General features: G+C 44.7%; 1 protein-coding gene and 1 long non-coding RNA gene across 3 annotated transcripts in view; one reads left to right on the plus strand and one right to left on the minus strand.

Annotated features, from left to right (window-relative positions):
• AFG1L (AFG1 like ATPase) overlaps nt 1–18479 on the minus strand; it is a 193765-nt gene extending 175286 nt beyond the window's left edge. The window contains exon 1 of one of the 2 annotated variants that reach the window (XM_070073732.1): nt 18237–18479. In XM_070073732.1, coding sequence (XP_069929833.1) covers nt 18237–18375 — 139 coding nt within the window. In that variant the 5' untranslated portion in view covers nt 18376–18479. The remainder of the gene's footprint in view (nt 1–18236) is intronic. The other variant, XM_070073733.1, reaches the window with a different exon arrangement.
• A 136-nt stretch (nt 18480–18615) lies between these two features.
• Nucleotides 18616–19567, plus strand: LOC138849626 (uncharacterized). Its single transcript, XR_011388596.1, has 2 exons — nt 18616–18775; nt 18941–19567. It is a non-coding gene; the product is annotated as an uncharacterized lncRNA (long non-coding RNA).
• Nucleotides 19568–20811: the final 1244 nt, after the last annotated feature.

The raw sequence follows: 20811 nt of genomic DNA on the forward strand, positions 1-20811 counted from the left end.
CCTGAACCTGCATGGGAGACCTGGAAGAAGCTCCTGGCTCCTGGCTTTGGATAGGCTCAGCTCCGGCCATTGCAGCCATTTGGGGGGTGAACCAGTGGATGGAAGATCTCTTTCTCTCTCTCTGTCTCTCCCTCTCTCTGTAACTCTGTCTTTCAAATAAATAAAATAAATCTTTAAAAAAAAAAAAAAAAGAATCTTAGGCTCCATGGTTACACCAGGTGCCGCAAGAGGAAATCAAGGGTCTCCTGAAACACCGGACCTCCCAAGACCCAGGAGGGGCCTTGTGTCCAATGATGAAGCTACAGGCCTAGGCTGAGAGTTGCCCAAAGGTCCCGCAGCAACCTCAGCTATTTGCCAGTGTGGCTTAATAAGAAATACGTTTGGGGTTTGTCCCTCGTTCTTGGCACGCAGCACTTAAAACCCTTAGGGTTTTCTCCTAGGAGTATCTTTTGTCCTTACGGTCACACCTGAGCTGACACTGAGGTGGGGCCTCTACACAGCATCAGCACAGGGCAGGTAGCTGCAACAATCAGGCAATTAGAGGGTTAGAACGTTCAACCCCAGCCGCTGACCTGTGGGGAGGGAGGTGGAGCAGTGACTCCACTTGGCAGTCCCTGAGCTGCACCCATGATAATGAACCACGGATTTATTCTGTCAGCCATTCTAGCACCTTATAGAAACAAGGGGGAAGAAGGGTTATGGGAATTCCCAGATCTGAAGCGGGCCAGGCAAACACGCAGGGAGCCCGGCCCTCTCACTTGCAGTTGGCGTCTGAAGTGGGACAGTTTTGTCGGACAGAGCCTTCTGCTTGTGAGCGCGGATGCTCACGCCAGGCTGACAATGTCAGAAAAGCGCTGGATACACAGTAGGTGTCAGTGGATTTGGGACCTTCACAACCAGAGAGAAACACTCTGTACAACCCTCCTTCGATTTTCTGGAATGTTCAGAGGAATGCTAATCTCTCCACTCCATCCCCTCTTCCTGCCCCTCAACCTGGTGCTTAGCCAATTAATCATCAATGTTACTCAGCCTCACATCCCTGTCTTCTTTCCCTTCCTTGCTCTACTCCCCCCACCCCACACACACCATGCTCTCCTCATGTCTGGCTGGTGCTGTCACAGCCCTTCTGCCTCCGACTACTTCCACTCCCCCAGTCGTGCCTCTACTGGCAACCCTGAAATACCTTCCTCCCACTCCAAAGATGACCTTGAGAAACTCCCCGTATGGTTTGGTAAATCTCTTGCTTGTGTCAAAAGACAAAATTACCACAAATGTAAAGATCTGAATGGGCAAACAAGCGATCCTAGAATTGGGCACCACTTCCCTCCACAAAACAGGAAGAGCCTTCTGAGGAGTGGACAGGGCCTGGGTTTACAGAGAAGGGCCAAGGACAGCAGACACAGAAGACACGAAAGACTCTCCTTGCAAAGGTTCGAACAGAGATTTCCTTATCATGCCAGCTACAAGTGGTCCATTGAGAATCTGAGCTGCTCCCTGTCTCCTGATTGCTGGGACGGTCAGATAAACAACTCAGTTTTGGGGTGGTGACGTGGAACTTTAGCATAAGTGACTCCATTTCCTGCTGGGCCCTAGAGCAGGAGCCCAGTCCACATCAATGATCTCTGGGAAGGCTTGTTTAACACTTGACAGTCATCTGACTGTTTAGAGGAGTGGTTTTCAAACTTCAATTGCATCACCTGGGGCAGGCACTGTGGCTTAGTGGACAAAAGCCCCAGCCTGCAGCACCAGCATCCCACATGCGCGCTTTTCAAGTACTGCTGCTCCACTTCCCATTCAGCTCCCTGCTAATGCACCTGAGAAAGCAGTAGAAGATGGCCCAGGTCCTAGGTCCCCTGCACCTGTGTGGGGGACCCAGATGAGGCTTCTGATTCCTGGCTTCAAATCAGCTTGGCTCCAGCCATTGCAGCTATTTGGGGGGGGTGAACAGCAGATAGAAGACCTCTCCCTGTAACTCTTTCAAATAAACAAAATAAATATTTTTTAAATAATTATCTTATTTATTTGAAAAACAGAGTTAGAGAGAGGTAGAGCGAGAGAGAGAGAGAGGTCTTCCATTCCACTGGTTCATTCCCCAAATGACCGCAACAGCCAGAGCTGAACTGATTCGAAGACAGGAGTCAGGAGCTTCTTCCAGGTCTCCTATGCACCTGCAGGGTCCCAAGGAGTTGGTCCATCTTCTACTGCTTTCCCAGGCCATAGCAGAGAGCTGGATTGGAAGAGGAGCAGCCAGGACTTGAACCGGCGCCCATATGGGACTTTAACCTGCTGCACCACAGTGCCTGCACCAAAAAAATAAATCTTTTTAAAACTTCCATTCCTTTTTAACATAGAAAATTTCCCAAGGAATCCTCAATTTATTAGTAGAAAAGGGGGAGGGGGTCTCATCCTCTTCACATCCCCCTCATTCCTTCCCCCATACTATCCCCATTTACCAGCAGCTCCTGAAGCCATTGCCCCACTGTACAGGGTCACATTAAGCATAAATAACGTGAGCCTGTCATTCTAAAAAACCTGTTTGTGAGACTGGCCCCTGAACGGTACTGAGAACTTGAATTCCAAGAGAGTTCTCACCAGTCCCAGAATGAACAACGTGGTTTATGCTAAACACCCAGTTTCTAAGAGCCCGGAATTTTGGTACAGTGTGACCTCCCCCCAGTGACACCTGTAGACACTATATCTCTAACGAGTTTCCTTGACAAACATCCCACATTTTTTGTAGAAACAAGCGTGTGTCATGCGACTCCACAGGGAGAGGACTCGTGGATGCTTGTGCCCACGTTCGTGCAGACCCTGCTCCACCTGCCTTTCCCCTTTGCCGATTTTGCTCTGATCCTGCTGCTGTAATAAATCATAGCTGTGAGCACAAGTCTGTGCCCAGTCCTGGGAGTCCTCCTGGAGAATCACCAAACCCGGCGCTATCGTGGGAGACCCTGACACTGATAGTATCCTCACGCTGGAGGTCAAGGGATCCTCAGAACAGCCCCAGCCTGCATTTCAAGACTACTCTCCCTCTGCTCTCCAAAAGGCATCCAATGACACCAGAAATGATTCAGGACCTCCCACGTGATGTGGAAGATGAAGGAATATCAGAATCTTTGAGTGTGTGTATGTGTGTGTGTGTTGAGAGACAGAGAATGTTCCATCCAGGAGTTTGCACTGGGGGCTGGGGGACCCAGTCTAGGAGGGACCCAACTGCTTGAACTATCACCTGCTGCCTCCCAGGATGCGCATGAACAGGAAGCTGGAATCAGAAGCAGAGGAGCCAGGACTCCAACCAGGCACTCCAATATGGGGCATGGGTGTCCAAAACAGCCACTTAATCATGACACCAGACGCCCATGTCATTTCCTTTGTTTTAGAAAACAGCAACAACAAAACCTCCTCACCCCCCAGTCATGGGACATCTGCCCCTTCCCCCACCTCATTACATCCACACCAGCCTCGTTATCCTACCCTCCCACGCTCCTCTCAACCCACTATGACAGGCTTCTCCTGACATGACTTCTGCAAAGGTCCCCTTAAGGCCCACAGCTGCCAAGTCCAATAGCTACTCCTCTGTCTTCATACACCTGCTTAGACTTGTGAAACAGCACATTTTACTAAGTTGTTCACAAGAACTGTCAAGACTGGAGGAAAGCATGGTGCTTCTCCTGGCCTCTGCCTTTCGAGAGCTTACAGTCCTTCCTCTCCACTTCTCTTTTACCAGCCTGCCATCTTCAGTGGTAGTGCCGGCTTCATTCCCACTCCTCAGAAAAGAAAACCAAGGGGCACAGAAAGGAGGCCTGAATTCAGCTCATATGCAGAGACAGAGAGAGAATCACTCAGGCAAGATACACAAGGCTGAGATTGGCCAGCTTAGCCCTGGAGAGCAGCTGTATAAATTGAAATACAAAAGACTTCTCAAAAGCTGCATTAAATTAAGTCTGTTACTACATCAGTGTACACAAATTATGTGATGCTGCTGCCATATTATTTTGATTTGTATTAATTTGTCTTATTGTACTCCAAATGGACAGTGGGAAAATGCCATTCTGAAATTCCAACACTAATCCACAGACATAAATGGAAGAACTTCAGAGGCCTAAAAAGTCTGCGCTGTTCTTTCTAATACCTCAGTTTTGAACCTTATTTCACTGCTTACTCCTAAATGGACTCATGAAGAGTCTACTGAACTCCACAGGCCATTTGCTATAAAATTTGGTCAATATCTTGGAATGCTGGCCTCTGAATAAACTATTACAACTTCCTACATAGTATTCGAATTACTTCTACTTTTTTTTTTTTTTTTTTTTTTTTTTTGACAGGCAGAGTGGACAGTGAGAGAGAGACAGAGAGAAAGGTCTTCCTTTGCCATTGGTTCACCCTCCAATGGCCGCCGCGGCTGGCGCGCTGCGGCCGGCGCACCACGCTGATCCGATGGCAGGAGCCAGGTACTTCTCCTGGTCTCCCATGGGGTGCAGGGCCCAAGCACTTGGGCCATCCTCCACTGCACTCCCTGGCCACAGCAGAGGGCTGGCCTGGAAGAGGGGCAACCAGGACAGAATCCGGCGCCCCGACCGGGACTAGAACCCGGTGTGCTGGTGTCACAAGGCGGAGGATTAGCCTAGTGAGCCGTGGGGCCGGCCTCAAATTACTTCTAATTAGTTTTAACCTTCTCCAGGTGGGAGGTTCGGGGGGGGGTGGGGGAGAGTGCTGAGTTTCCTTGAGCTGTGAATAAAGTTGTGATTGCTTTCTCATATCTTTAAGTAAATATACCTTCAAGATTTTATTGTCTGGGGGCCAGCGTTGTTGCTCACTGGTTAAGCCAGTAGCCTTTGATGCCAGCATCCCATATGAATGACAATGGGAGTCCGGGCTACTCCACTTCCATCCAGCTCCCTGCTAATGTACCTGAGAAAGCAGCGGAAGATGGTCCAAGTACTTGGGACCCTGCCATCCACGTGGGAGACGCAGAGGCAGTTCCAGGCTCCTGGCTCTGGCTTGATCTAGTCCCTGCTGTTGTGGCTGTTTGGCAAGCCAACCAATGGATAAAAACCTTTCTCTCTCTCTCCCCCCATCTCTAACTGCCCTTTAAAAAACTGTGTAATGAAACTTTGTAATAAAACAAAAAATTTAAAAAGCAAAAACATTTAGAACTGGATCACGTGCCCCTTCTGCTTCTCTCCTCCAGCTCACAAGGCCCCTTCTTGGCCAGCATTCTCTTGTATCTGCATTTGAGCCCAAGACAGTGAAGCGACACACAATCTTCTGTGTGGTTTGGGCTCTTCTCCAGGTAATCCAGTTAGTCTGCCCATCACAGCCACCCTGCCCACTGTACCGGGCACACAGAAAACTGTTCCCCTTCTTTCCAGGTGTCACTTTGTGGGAATGATGTTTGTGACACTTCTTACAGAAAATTCAGTGGGTTTTAGGAACACTCACCATCTTTGCAGGAGCATTATTAGCAGGGAGAGAATCAAGTTCCCACAAGGAGAGACAGAGAGAGAGAGAGAGAGAGATCTTTCAGTTTTAAGTTCACCCCCCAAATATCTGCAACTGCCAAGGCTGGGCCAGGCTGAAGCCTGGAGCCAGCCGCTCCATCTGGGTCTTCCAAGTAGGTTGCCCTGACTCAAATACTTAAGCCACCATCTGCTGTCTCCTAGGTGCATTAGCAGGAAGCCACATTGGAAGCAGAGTAGCAGAGACCTGAACCAGCACTCCAGTATGGGATGTGGAAGTCCCAAGCAGCAGCTTTAACCCACAGTGTCACAACATATGCCTTTGCCCCAGTGTTTAAGCTTTTATACTAAAAGATAAATTTGGAACAAATAAAGTTTGCCCTAACTTTTGCAGCCTTGAAGTCTATACTAATATGCTCTACTTAACTAATCTATGTTAAGTAATGTAATAAACCACATTACACAGTTCCTTATGGCACATATGGCCTACAATGTGTAAAGAAGAAACAACCCAACAGCAAAATTATAAAAGGAATTAGAAAGTGACAAATTGTCACTAAAAACCCTAGCAAGAATTGTTATATAGACACACACAGTTGGCAGGTATTGTGGAGTAGCAGGTAAGAGGACACTTGGGACCCCAGCATTTCACATCAGAGAGCTTAGGTTTGAGTCCTGGCTCTACTCCTGATTCCAGCCTTCTACTAATGGGCACCCTAGGAGGCACCAGGTGATGGCTCACGAATTCGGGTCCCAGTCACCCAAAAGGGAGGCCTGCACTGAGTTCTTAGCACTCAGCTTCCACCTGGCCAAGCCCCAGTTATTGCAAACATTTGGGGAATGAACCAGCAGAGGGAACTCTCTGTCTCTGTCTCTCAAATAAATAATGAAAAGAAGAGGAAACGGAAAATCTATAATGGCTAGGCCTACAGGAAAAAAAAAAAAAAAAAAAAAGACACAGGATTTTTTTTTAACAAGATCCTGAGCAAAGTTCTATGACAGAGGTAAACACCTACAAGGCTCCTGAAAGTAAAAGAAAACTCTGGAGTCTCTTCATATTTGGAAACAAGATTGTGAACAAAAGGGATTAAAAACATACTCTTAAAAAAAAATAGCCAGAGCGACAGGCATTGTGGCATAGCAGGTCAAGTCATGGCTTGGCCTGTATCCCTTTTCAAAGTGGCAGTCTGAGTCCCACTCCATTTCTGATCCAGGTTCCTGCTAAAGTACCCTGGGAGGTGGCAGGTGATGGCTCCAATGGCTGGGTCCGTGCCACTCACTTGGGACACCTTCATTCAGTTCTGAGCTCCTAGTTTCAGCCTGGCTCAGCCCCAGATATTGTGGCCATTGGGGAGTGAACCAGAGGACGGAAGATTTTTTTTCTCTCCCTCTGCATTTCATAAATAAATAAATAAATAAATATATAATATATATTTTTTTAAAAAAAGAACATGAAGGGAAACATTGTTGAATGTAAATATTGCCCCTTTAAGAAATATTAAAAATGTGCTTCATCTTCAAGGGTTTTTTTACGTTAATACTTGAGGATAAATAATTGCTTTAAAGATGTATTCATTTATTTGAAAGGCAGTTACAAAGGAAGGAAGAGACAGAGAGAGACAGATCTTCCTTCTGCTGGCTCATTCCCCAAATGGCCGCAACAACTGGGGCTGTGCCAGGCTGAAGCCAGGAACCAGGAACTCCATCCGGAGTAGGAACCCAAGCACTTGGGCCATTCTTCGCTGCCTTCCCAGGCACATTAGTAGGAAGCGGGCTCAGAAGTAGAACAGCTGGGACGCCAATCGGCACCTATATGGGATGCCAGAATTGCAGACCCCTGCTCCACAATGTTTAACCCCCTGCTCCACAATGCCAGCCCCAGGATCACACAATTCTTGAAAACTTGCCGGCGCCATGGCTCACTAGGCTAATCCTCCACCTTGTGGCGCCGGCACAACGGGTTCTAGTCCCGGTTGGGGCACCGGATTCTGTCCCGGTTGCCCCTCTTCCAGGCCAGCTCTCTGCTGTGGCCCGGGAGTGCAGTGGAGGATGGCCCAAGTGCTTGGGCCCTGCACCCCATGGGAGACCAGGAGAAGCACCTGGCTCCTGCCATCAGATCAGTGCAGTGCACCGGCCACAGCGCGCCGGCCACGGCGGCCATTGGAGGGTGAACCAACAGCAAAGGAAGACCTTTCTCTCTGTCTCTCTCTCTCACTGTCCACTCTGCCTGTTAAAAAAAAAAAAAAAAAAAGAAAACTCATATCCAACTTCATATCAAAATCAAGGATGGGCTTTAATGTATAGAAACCTTACATAAAACTTGTAGGAAAGTAGAGTTCAGCTCCAAAACACCCATTATCAGGGCAAGTGTTGTGGCACAGTGGGTTAAATCACTACTGGGACACTCGCCTCCCATATCAGAGTACCAGTTTGAATTCTAGCTACCCTGCTTCTGATCCAGCTCCCTGCTGAAGCATCAGGAAGCAGCAGCCGATGGCTGAACTACCTGACCGACCCACATAGGAGACCTGAATGTGAACCAGAAGACAGAAGTTTTCTCTCTCTCTTTTTTACTCTCTCTCTCCTCCATCTGTCTCTCTGAATTTCAAATAAATAAACTTTTTTAAAAAAATCTATTATTAAAGGAAAGAATTTATAAAATATAAACATATCACATACATTATTATATAAAATATAAATATATTATATACATTGTGCAATGTTTCCAAGGTAAAAAACATACTATTATTGCATTATTCATTCCTAGATAATTGTATATCCAGAAATATTCAACATAATTTGTGATGAGTCTGGCTGTTTCAAAGCATTGTATGTATTTAAACTTTTTTTCCCTGCTTACTCACTTCCCAAATGCAGGGGGCTGGACCGAGTCCTGAGCCAGAGCTGGGGACTCAATCTATTCTTGGGTATCTGCCCAAAAGAAAGCACACACATGCACACCAAAATATACAAAATATATGTTCCACCTCCTGGCTTCACCCTGACCCATCCCTGGCTCAAGTAGACATTTGGGGAGTGAACCAGAAAATGGATGATCTCTTTCTCTCTGTCTCTCCCTCTTTCTCTGTCATTATGCCTTTCAAATAAATAAATAAATAAATAAATCTTTTTTTTTTTTTAAATGTATTGGGGCCGGCCGGCGCTGTGGTGTAGTAGGTAAAGCCTCCTCCTGCGGTGCCAGCATCCCATATGGGAGTCAATTCAAGTCCCAGCTGCTCCACTTCCGATCCAGCTCTCTGCTATGGCCTGGAAAAAGCAGAAGACAGCCCAAGTCTTGGGCCCCTGTACCCATGTGGGAGACCTGGAAGAAACTCCTGGCTCCTGGCTTTAGATCAGCACAGCTCCAGTCATTACAGCCAACTGGGGAGTGAACCAGCGGATGGAAGACCTCTCTCTCCGCCTCTCCTTCTTTCTCTGTGTAACTCTTTCAAATAAATAAATAAACCTTTTTTAAAAATGTATTTATTTATTTGAAAGGCAAAGTTACAGAGAGGCAGAGGCAGAGGCAGAGAAAGAGAGAAAGAGATTCCATCGACTGGTTCACTCCCCAGATGGCAGCAACAGCTGGAGCTGCACTGATCCAAAGCCAGGAGCCAGGATCTTCTTCCAGGTCTCCTACATGGGCACAGGGGCCCAAGGACTTGGGCCATCTTCTACTGCTTTCCCAGGCCATAGCAGAGAGCTGGATGGGAAGTGGAGCAGCCAGGACTTGAACCAGCACCCATATGAGATACCGGTACTGCAGGCAGTGGTTTTACCCACCACGCCACAGCACCAGCCCCAAATAAATCTTTTTTATTTTTAAGTCATAATATATTTAAAAAATGAACTATCACTGTACATAAAAAAATTATGAATCTTAAAAACAATGTTGAGTGAAATAAGCCAGAATTGTAACTCTAAATTTTATTTAATTATAACTAAATTCTGAATTTTATATAAAGTTAAAAATCAAGTGAAACCAGCCAGTAGTAATATAAAGCAAGATGTTCATTACCCTGTGGTTAAAAGTCTCAGGACACTATTCATGTTCTATTTCTTGATTATAGTTGTATTTACACAGATGTATTCTTTTTTAAAAAATATTTATTTACTTACTTATTTAAAAGTCAGAGTTACAGAGAGAGAGAGAGGGAGAGAGAGAGAGAGAGAGAGAGAGATCATCCATCCCGCTGTTCACTCCCAAATGGCCACAACAGCCGGGACTGGGCCACACCAGAGCCAGGAGCCTGAAGCCAAAAGCTTCTTCCAGGTCTCCTACAGGGTGGCAGGGGCCCAAGTACTTGGGTCATTTCCCACTGCCTTCCCAGGCACACTAGCAGGGGGCTGGATTGAAAGTGGAAGAGCCGGGACTCTAACCGGCACTCATTTGGGATAACAACACTGTAGATAGAGGCCTAACCTTCTCCGCACAGCGCCAGCCTGTCAGCTCTATTCTCTTTACAAAAATTGAGTGGGCTTTAAATTTACCATGTGGGTGCTTTTTAAAAATTTTTTTTCAACTTCATATTTTATTTATTATTTTTGAGATAACATTTTAATTTTTTGTGAGTACTTTTCTCATTGAATACTATATTTCAATAACAATATATCATTATTTTATTTTTTTTAATTGCTGTTATTTTTTTTGAAAGGGAAAGAGAAAGGGAGAAAGAAAGAGATCTTCCATTTGCTGATTTAAACCCCAAATGCCTGCAATTGCTGCAGCTGGGCCAGGCTGAAGCCAGGAGCCTAGAATTCAATCTGGGTTTCACATGTGGATAGCAGGGACCCAAGCTTGTGAGCTATCAACTGCTGCCTCCCAGGAAATGCATAGTGGGAATCTGAAATTGGAAGTGGAGCCAGAAGTCTAATTCAGGCACTCTGATATGGGATGCAGGCATTCCAAGCAGCATCTGAACCACTGCACCAAACACCTGTCTCAGTAATGGTATACTTTGAAAGTTAAGATAAAGCTAACAGTAGTTGCATTTTTTTGGTATTTATTTTCTAGTATGCACATGTAAAACTTCTATAATTAAAAAAATTTATTTCTTAAACAGGAAGAAGAATCAAACTGGAGATATCTGTTCTTCACAGTGCTAGGAGTCTCAAAGTGAGACACGAATATAACCTGGCCACCAAAAGGTGAGTGCAACAGGAAACAGAAAACATAACCTACAACACTCCTCTGGTCAGACCACATCTGAAGGAATGTACTGAATTATGGGGGCCGCATTTTCAGAGGGGCATTCAGAACACATACTGTAGATTGTAATCTCAGGAAGAGAAGGGGTTCAAGGAGATAAAATTCAGGCATGAGACTTTACTGATAGAACAAAGGACAACTGATACTGATGAGAGACTGAGCAACATCCCAGCACCCTTTGCCTAGTGTATAGATGGCACTAAGAAATATGCAGGGAACACATGAATGATGAATGAATGAAGGAGTGGGAAAAAATATTGTTAGTCTTCAATATTTTAAAGGCTGTCAGATGGAATTGGAACAAGATAGCACTCAATACTTTGATAAGTGATTGAGTAAAAAAGTGAATAAGTGGGGGCCGGCACTGTGGCATAGTGAGTAAGCTGCTCCACTTCTGATCCAGCTCTCTGCTATGGCCTGGGAGAGCGTCAGAAGATGGCCCAAGTCCTTGGGCCCCTGCACCCACATGGGAGACCCGGAAGAAGTTCCTGGCTCCTGGCTTCGGATCAGTGCACCTCTGGCCGTTGCAGCCAGCTGGGGAGTGAACCAGCGGATGGAAGACCTCTCTCTCTCTGCCTCTCCTTCTCTCTCTGTGTAACTCTGACTTTCAAATAAATAAATCTTTTTTTAAAAAAGTGAATAAGACATTGGCAGTATTGATACATATAAATAGCTGTCCCACATGGAATCAGGACCAGTTATATATATATATATTATATATATAATATATATATAATATATATATAATATATATATATATATTGCATCTCAGGAAAGAATTCAGATACATAGGGAGAAGTTACAGAGAAGTTCAAATTTCAGCCTAGAGTCTCTCGCAATTATGGCTACTCAAAAATTAATAGGAGACGTCAGAAAGAAAAAGCTTGGGCACAAGCTCCTTGCCTATGTAACATTGATTAACAGGAGCCAGAGAGCCTCTTCAGCTCTCTGCTTCCATGAAATGCTGTCTTTATATCTTGCTGCACAACAAATAATTCACAACTACTTGTCCATTTCTTACTAAAAGAAGAGTTTACCTGAATGATTTACCTGCATATTATAAGTCAAATTATAAGTCAAACAGCTTTCTTTGAAACATCATGATGAAAACAATAACTCACAATTTCTAAGAACCTCCAGGTGTGGAGCATCAGCGAAAAGGCAGGTAAGTCCCAGAGAACAAAACCCATCCATAATTATCTACAGAGGTACTTTGCAGAGTGTTAGGAAAATCAAAACTGCACTTTCTAAAATTCAAAGCACTGAAATCAGGCTGGATTCTTTGCCAGTGCCAGAATTTGCCAGAATTAGAATGGCTTTAGTAATTCTCTATAGAGTTGGGTTCATTCCATTTCTACTCACTGACTGGCATCATTGTCTCTGTGTTAATATTTCAATTTATTCCTAGCATAGCTGCACATTTATGTAACATTTCTTTTCTTAGGCCAATTAAGTTTTGGTTTTTCTATTAGAATATACATGAGATCTTTTTTTCTTTTTAGTTACATTTATTTGAAAGGCAGAGTGACAGAGAGAGAAAGAGAGAGGCAGAGACACAGAAAAATTTTTCCATTCCCTGGTTTACTCCCCAAATGCCCACAACAGCCAGGTCTGGGCCAGGCTGAAAGCAGGAGGCAGGAACTCCATCCGGATCTCCCATATGGATGGTAAGGACCCAAGCCCTTGGGCCACCTTCTGCTGCCTTGCCGGCACATCACCAGGAAGGTGGATAAGGAGCAGAGCAGCCGGGACTCAAATCAGCACCCTGATGGGGAAAGTGGATGTTCCAAGCAGTGGTTTTTTGTTTGTTTGTTTGTTTGTTTGTTTTTTAAGATTTATTTTATTTATTTGAAAGACAGAGTTACAGAGAGGTAGAGACAGAGAGAGAGGTCTTCCATCCGCTGGTTCACTCCCCAAATGGCTGCAACGGCTAGAGCTGCGCTTATTCGAAGCCAGGAACCAGGAGCTTCTTCTGGGTCTCCCATGCACCTGCAGGGTCCCAAGGAGTTGAGACATCTTCTACTGCTTTCCCAGGCCATAGCAGAGAACTGGATAGGAAGAGGAGCAGCCAGGACTAGAACTGGCGCCCGTATGGAAGGCCAGTGCTTCAGGCCAGGGTTTTAACCCGCTGCACCACAGTGCCTGCCCTCCAAGCAGTGTTAATCTGCTGTGCTACAACACCAGTCCTCTATGCAACATTTATTATAGTTTCCTAAGGATTTTCTCATCTACTAACATATTTGAGCTTCATAAGTGATTTTCAAGGCAAGTAGAGTCAGGAAAACTAATCCCACTCTATAGATGAGGAAACAAATACAAAATTAAATGATTGATCCTGTACTCCAGACTGGAATAACCTCATATTTCCAGGTCATGTTTTATTAGTCATCTGGTATCCCATATGTTTGCCAGTCCTAAGACAGAACTGATCAAAATTCTCCAAAATAACAGTTATGGAATAAAGGAGCTTCACTTCTTCACAAACAGAAAGATTGTTGCCAAAAAGAACACATGCTTAGCTAAATGAAATCAAAACTATATAAGGAATTTAGATTTCTAGCTTAAAATGTTTACCCAACTGCTGTGAGAAAAATGCACAATCAGGAAAAGCACATTTAATATTTCTAAAGGGCTGGATTAAAATTTCAGCAGTAAACTTCATTACTGTAATTAGATTTTTAATGCATATTTATTAAACATCCATTCAAATTCTGTATTCACAATTATTCCAGTGTTATTTATATATTTGTGTTGATTTTAACAAACTGTAAACAGTAGCCACTGACCAGAAATGTTCTGCTACAATGACAGAAGCTCATGCTAAGGTCTAGGCAGCCTCTTTACACTCTGTTATGTTGTAATCATATCCAAAAGGCAGATATTCAATTGCTTTTTTGGAAACTGCAGCAGTCATCAATGACCCTTAAAGTCAAACTTATCAGTAACGTTAAAGCAAAGTGCAGACTAGAAGAAATTCGAATCTTAATTAAACTCTTTCTTTAGAAAAACAGCATAAGCCATCATCAAGGAATGCATCACAAGATGATTTTTTTATTAATAAAAAGCTGATCTAGGGGCTTTAAAATGGTGCTTTTGATTTAAATGGAAAAATTACAAAAATTAAAACTAAATGCTTCCTGGTTATGATACTTTCCCTTTAGCTAGTTTATATTAACTGTGTATAACTTTACAAAAGGAAAGAAACAGTATTTCAAACTTCATGATAACAAATCAGTAAAATACTGCCCAAAAATCTGAATAAAACTATTCTGAAGTAATGATAGACAAGGCCCAGTGTGCAGTATGCAGAATAACTCCTTAATATGCACCCTGTTCATGTACTGTGTAATAATGAGATCTAAGAGCTCTATTTTCTTTCAAAAGATTATCAAAAAATCAGATCTATTCACTATGCTAGTTTATTTCAAATTTTATATGTGCATACATGCATAAATGAGAATTTTTCAGTGGAATCTACAGGAATCACATTTAAGGCATAAATTACAATATGACACTGAAGAAACCAATGCAAGAAATACACTGAACCGCGTGCGATGCCAGAAGCTCGTTTAGGAGAGCTGGTTCGAGTCCCAGCCACTCTGCTGCCAACTCAGCTTCCTGCTAAGGCAGCACTGGAGACAGCAGATGACGGCCCAAGAACTTGGGCTCCTGCCACCTATGTGGGAGAGAGACCCAGGAGTTTCTAGCTTCAGCTTGGCCTGGCCCTGGCTGTTGCTAGCACTTAGGGAGTAAGCTAGGTGATAGATCTCTCTTTCTCTGTCACTTTGCCTTTCAAATAGATGAAAATACATAAATAAACACTGAAGGGAAAAGAAGAAATGAGGAGGACAGTGGAAGGAGGTTATGAAAGAGATTCTGGAAACTAAAGCACCAGGTACTTCCAGCAGAGTAGAAACAGATATGGGGCTTGGGGCCGGCACTGTGGCATAGCCAGCAAAGCTGCTGCCTGTGACACCAGCATCCCATGTGGGCATTAGTTTGCATCCCAGAGCTAGATTTCCTGCAAACGGCCTGAGAAAGTAAAGAAAGATGGTCCAAACGTTTGGGCCCTGGCACCCACGAGGGAGACCCAGATGAAGCTCCTGGCTGTCGGCTGCCACCTGGCCCACAGCTGGCCATTGTGGCCTTCTGGGGAGTCAATCAGTAGATGGATGATCTCTCTGTCTCTCCCACTCTTTCTGTAACTCTGCCTTTCAAAAATAAACAAATCTTTAAATAATAGTAATAACAATAACAAGAAGAAACAAACAAAGGAAGAAATGCAGCCTCAGTGGAGGACCCTGGGCAAGGGGGACAAAAATCAGCAGGAAGAATCGGCATCCGAATGCTTTTAAAACAAGTTGAACTTACACAAATCTTGAAGGTCAGAAAAAGACACAAGTGACTTAGGAAAACAAGTGTTGGATACATTCCAGCAGAAGCTAAATGACTTTTTGTCAGAGAATTTATAGTGCACATTATGGTACCAGGCCCCTGGCTGAAATACCAATTTCTGGACTCTCAACATCCATTACTTCTGTAGGTTTGCTCTTTTTTTAAATGAAAGTAAACTTTTTTAAAAGATTTATTTATTTACTTAAAAGTCAGAGTTACAGAGAGAAAGAGAGACTTTCCATTTACTCCCCAGATGGCAATGGACAGGGCTGGGCCAGGCAGAAGCCAGGAGCTTCATCTAAGTCTCCCACGTGGGTGGCAGGAGCCCAAACATTTGGGCCATCTTCTGCTGCTTTGCCCAGGCCATTAGCAGGGAGCGGGATCAGAAGGGGAGCAGCCAAGACTTGAACTGGTGCCCACATGGTATGCTGGCATAGCAGGCAGTGGCTTTACCCATAGGCCACAACATCGGCCCCTCTAAGGTTTTCCTGTGAGAAAAATTCAGGGGTGGGCATTGTGGAACAGTGGTTAAGCCACCACTCACGACATCCACATCCCATATCAGAGTTACTGAGATTCAAGTTAGGGCTCTGCTTCCCACCCCAGCTTCCTGTTAATGTGCACCCTGGGAGGCAGAAGGTGATGGCTTCCATGTGGGAGACCTAGATTCAGTTTCAGCCAGCCCCAGCCATTGCAGGTATCTGAGGAGGAAACAGGTAGATGGAAGCTCTTTCTGTCTGTCTGTCCTTCTCTTAATCTCTCCATCTCTCAAGCAAATAAATGGAAAAAAAATTATTTAAAAAGACCACTACTTTGTAACTCCAATAAATGATGCCAATTCATAAGGCCACGGGGCTGGGAGGGGGGTTAGTTCTACGCACACAAGGATCTAATTAAGAATAATGTACTATGTACATGTACTAAAATGAGATTTTGGAGTTAAAGGTAAATATGAGTCATCATTTAATAGTCATACCTAAAAATATAACGTGGTAGAATAGAAGGACACAGGAATAAAGAAATCACAAGATATGACCCACATATTATGTTGCCTCTATGAAATAAACAATTTCTAAGGGCACTTTGAATGAAACAATTCCAGTCATGCCGAGTTTTAATTTTTAGAAAGCCTAAAAGCATTCTAAGATGAGGCATAAAAACAAAGTTAAGAACATGCTCTCCCTCTCCTCTCATTCCTTTCCTTTACCTATTTCCTTCTCTTGTTTAACACTAACCCAACACTTCACTCACATTACTCTGTACTAAACAGTAGACTTCAAAAGAGAAAATGGAGATGAAACAGAAATATAAACAGTAAATAACCCCCAAAAAGGGATAGAAAACAAATTTCTAAATCAGATTCTAAATATTGAACAAGATTTTGACTTCTATTTTCCTTTTATTTAAAGAAAGGAAGGGAGCATCTTCTAGTTGTAATTAAATCAGCCTCTTCAACAACTGCATTTTATTAACTCTCCAGGGTCAGAACTGGCTGAATTTTGAGTATAGGAGGGTATATGTTTATATTAGTAGCATAGCCTTTAGGGTCAGATCTAAGTTCAAGGACAGCCTTTACTTGAACCCATAATTTCTACTGCTTACTAGCCATATAATTTCTGTAACATTGGATTCATGATTTCTGAAATGAGATAATTAACATATGTAGAAGGCACTCGCTATACTGCCTAGCAGAATAAACATTCAGTAAGTCTTATGTATGGCTGTAACAACATTCCTTAAATGTTAAATTAATTTTCATAAATTATGATTCATGCATAGAATGGAATACTATTTCAACAGTTTAAAAGATGAGGAAGTTCTATACTTGTTGATATAAAATGATTTCCTATATATACTACATGAAAAATGAAATTAACAGCTAATAGGATTAACTGTCCTATACACAGAACAGCATGTTTAAGATGTTACCATTACTGGGCTTTTTAAATCCAGATATTTACATACATGTATGCTTGTGCATACACAGATTGGCTCTGGAATACCTAAGAGGTTGCATCTGGGCAGCTAAGAAACCAGAATAGAAAAGGGTTTTATATGTTACCATACTCATTCTTGTGTTTTTTTGAATTTTATATCATTCACTTTTATTGACTATTCCAAAAATAGCGAAATAAAATTTACATTACATAATATTCTATTATATAAAGTGTACATTAAATCATATTCGATTATACAAAGTGCATTAAGCTGATTTTTGCAGAAAAATCTAATGTGACCTAATCATATTTGGTCATAATTTTAACTATATTGATGATAATGGAGTAAGTAAGGTTTTCTTATTTTTAGCTAAATGAGCCAATGAGAACCGACTCATAAAGGTCTATATTAAGGTCTATCGACTTATTAACGTATGTAAGGGGAGATGCTTGGACATGAGAAGAAGGAAAGCAGAAAGTACGGGGGGGGGGGGGCACAATGAGAACAGCCTCATTCAAAAGCCCTATCTCCTATCAGGTACCAATTACTGCGCTAAGCCAAGGAAACAGTGACGCGAGGTCCTGAGTATCGCGCAGTTCAGAGAGAGGACATGTATACAGCAGTAAAATCAGCGCTTCTGTGAGCTCGATTATTCAAAACTAGGCATTCATTCATGAACACATACGGAACGAATGAATGGAGCCCGGTGACAAATACACCCCCCTGAAGCCTCGCGCCCCTAGGAAAGAACACGAGATTCCAGTCCTCGGACTGAGAGCGCTCTGGGCTCGCATTCCCAGAATCCCGAGGGTCAGGGGCCTGCAGGGGTCCGCGGCACGGCTCTAGACCCTGTGCCCCATGGAGCCCGGAGAGTCAGGGAAGGCGCAGGGTGCAAGGGTCCCCAGCCCCGACCCCACACTTGAATCCCTTCAAGCCAGGCACTCTTCACACTTGCGCTCACCGGGGCTCAGCGCTTGGCTGTCGAGCAGGGAACTGTCTGGGGCGACCTCTGGCCCTCAAAATGAAAGTCACTCTGGGCTAGTTCCCTCTGTGCTCAGGGCTCCTTCACGGACAGGCGGAATAAAAGGGCAAGAAAAACTCAAACAGCTCTTGAGGGACCCTCAGCTCCGAAATGCCGGAGGCAGCTGGGGGAGACGCGGGAAGAAGAGTGACCCCAGAGGCTTCTCTGATCCTAGGCACAGTCGACTCACCCTACTCATGACACAGTCACTGACCTTTCCAAAGGGGCTTCCCAGGGGCGGTGGCGGGAGGAGCAAGGGCAGCGACCCAGGCCCCGAACCCCACACATTTCCCTCTCAGCCGGCATTGCGTTAAGGAGCGCAGGGTAACCAAGGGCGACCAGGAGGCCGCCATCTTGGAGGAAGAGGAAAACTTTATTGAAACCCAGAACAGAAACGGTGGCACAGCCAAATGCAGCAGTGCTCTCCGAAGGCTCCTCCCGAGCGGGAGAAAGAGAGCGACTAAGGAACGTGACCTCCAGTAACCAGAGAGACGGACTGGACTCCCGTGCCCTTCAGTCCTTCCGGGCGCGGCCAGCGTGGACTACAACTCCCAGCATGCAATGCGCCGCCTGGGTAGGCGGGGCGAAGGGTCGATCTTTCTGTGGGCGGGAGAGGAGAGTTCTCCGCCCTCGCCAGCACTTAGGGAACCCGCAGTGTTGAGGGATGGGGGGGCGAATATGACGTGTATCTCATAGCCATCGTGGCCTTTGAATTTAGCGCACGTGACTGATACTCGGAAACCCAAATAACAGGTAGGTGGCTCAGTGTACTCTCATGTTTGAACAAAATATTGATATTACCTCCTCACACCCTCCTAAGTGGTAGCCCCCCACCCCCACCCCTTTTTTATTTTTGCTTAGCATCCAACCCATGCCTGGCAGGGTACCTGAAATGTCTCCTACCGCTTTTCCTGGCAGTATCTGAAAACTATGAATAACTCCCGTGTATGGCCCACTCTGAAAGTGTTTTGAAGATTTTCTAAGTGACGTGGGAAAGCCGTGGCTCCAAGTGGCTGTGGGATGGTGTGTCTGAAAGGGAGCTTCTAGATGAGCAACCCTCCTGCGATGAAACCAGAAATGTACAGACATCAGGGAAAAGCTCCGAGGAGAGAAGAGGCTGGCAGTACATTATGCCGGGGTGGAGAAAAGACAGAAGCAATACAAAATGTTGTGCAACCATGAAAGAACTCTTTGGGAAATCAGGGAGGTGCTTCCAGAAGCTCAACTTTGAACTAGAGAAGAAGACCTCCTGGGGCCAGTGTTGTGACACAGCAGGTCAAGCTGCTGCCCCTGAAATCCGGCTTCCGGATGAGTGCTGGTTTGAGTCCTGGATGCTCCACTTCCAATAGCAGGCCTAGAAAAGCAACAGAAGGTGGCCCAAGTGGTTGGGCCCCTGCCACCCATGTGGAAGACCCAAAGTTCTTGGCTCTTGCCTGGCCATTTTGGGGAGTGAACTGGCAGATTGAAGATCTTTATTTCTCTCTATCTCTCTTTAGCTCTGCCTTTCAAATAAAATAAATGTCTTTAAAAAAAAAAAAAAAAAAAGACGGGGCCAGTGCGGTGGCATACAGGTAAAGCTACAGCCTGCAAGGGCAGCATCCATATGGGTGCAGGTTTGAGTCCTGGCTGCTCCACTTCTGATCCGGCTCCCTGCTAATGTGCCTGGGAAAGCAGTGGAAGGTGGCCCGAGTCTTTGGCCCCATGTGCTTACGTGGGAGATCCAGAAGAAGCTCCTGGCTCTTGGCTTCGGTTTGGCCCAGCCCTGGCAGTTGCAGCTATCTGAGGAGTAAACCAGAAGGAAGCCCTCACTCTTTCTCCTTCTCTGTCTCCTTCTCACTCTGTAACTCTGCCTTTCAAATAAATAAATCTTTTTAGAAAGTGACGAATGGTTGTGACATCTTAAGGTCGAAACCAGACTGAAAATATCTAGAGGAGGACAAATAAAATAATGAAGGAAATGAGAGAGTGGTCAGTGGATAAGGCACTGTTTTAGGAATCAGGACATACAATCATACCTCATGGAAAAATAGAATTTAACAAATAAGGTTATTTGATGTAAAACAATTTGGAAATCCATGCAGTTTTTTCTCATATGCATTTTCCATAAATTTGTAAAAGACCTCTGTATTTGGACTCTGATAAAGATTTATTTGCTTATTGGAAAGGCAGAGTTAGAGGCAGAGGCAGAGAGAGAGGTCTTCCATCCGCCGATTCACTCCTCAAATGTCCTCAACGGCCAGAGCTGCACCAATCTGAAGCCAGGAGCCAGGAACCTCCTCCAGGTCTCCCACGGGGACGTAAGGGCTCAAAGACCTGGGCCATCTTTCACTGCTTTCCCAGACCATAGCAGAGAGGTGGATCGGAAGTGGAGCAGCCGGGCCTCGAACCAGTGCCCTCACAGGATGCCAGCACCACAGGCGGCGGCCTCACCTGCCATGCCGCAGTGCCAGCCCCTTTGTCTCTAACTTAATCTCTGCCTATTTTCCTTATCCAGGACATTAGGGTATTACCTGTCCTAGCTACCTCACAGAGGCTGTGTGGGAATTAAGTGAGATAATAAATATGCACAATGGGTTGAACAGATGTGGTTGTAAATAGAAATTGAAAAGGATAAGGTCAAAGTCTAAAGAAGGGGATACCTAAGCCACATGAATTCCTGATGTCTAAGAACTGTGGAGATAGAAATGCACTCTAAAGCTTGAAAGTTGTTAGGGCAGAGGTTGGGCATTTGTACAATATTTAAGAAGCCCCTTGGATTTTGCCCAGGTCCCAAATCAGACAGAGTGTCT

Source organism: Oryctolagus cuniculus, chromosome 5 (genome assembly GCF_964237555.1).
Source record: "Oryctolagus cuniculus chromosome 5, mOryCun1.1, whole genome shotgun sequence".
NCBI lineage: Eukaryota > Metazoa > Chordata > Mammalia > Lagomorpha > Leporidae > Oryctolagus > Oryctolagus cuniculus.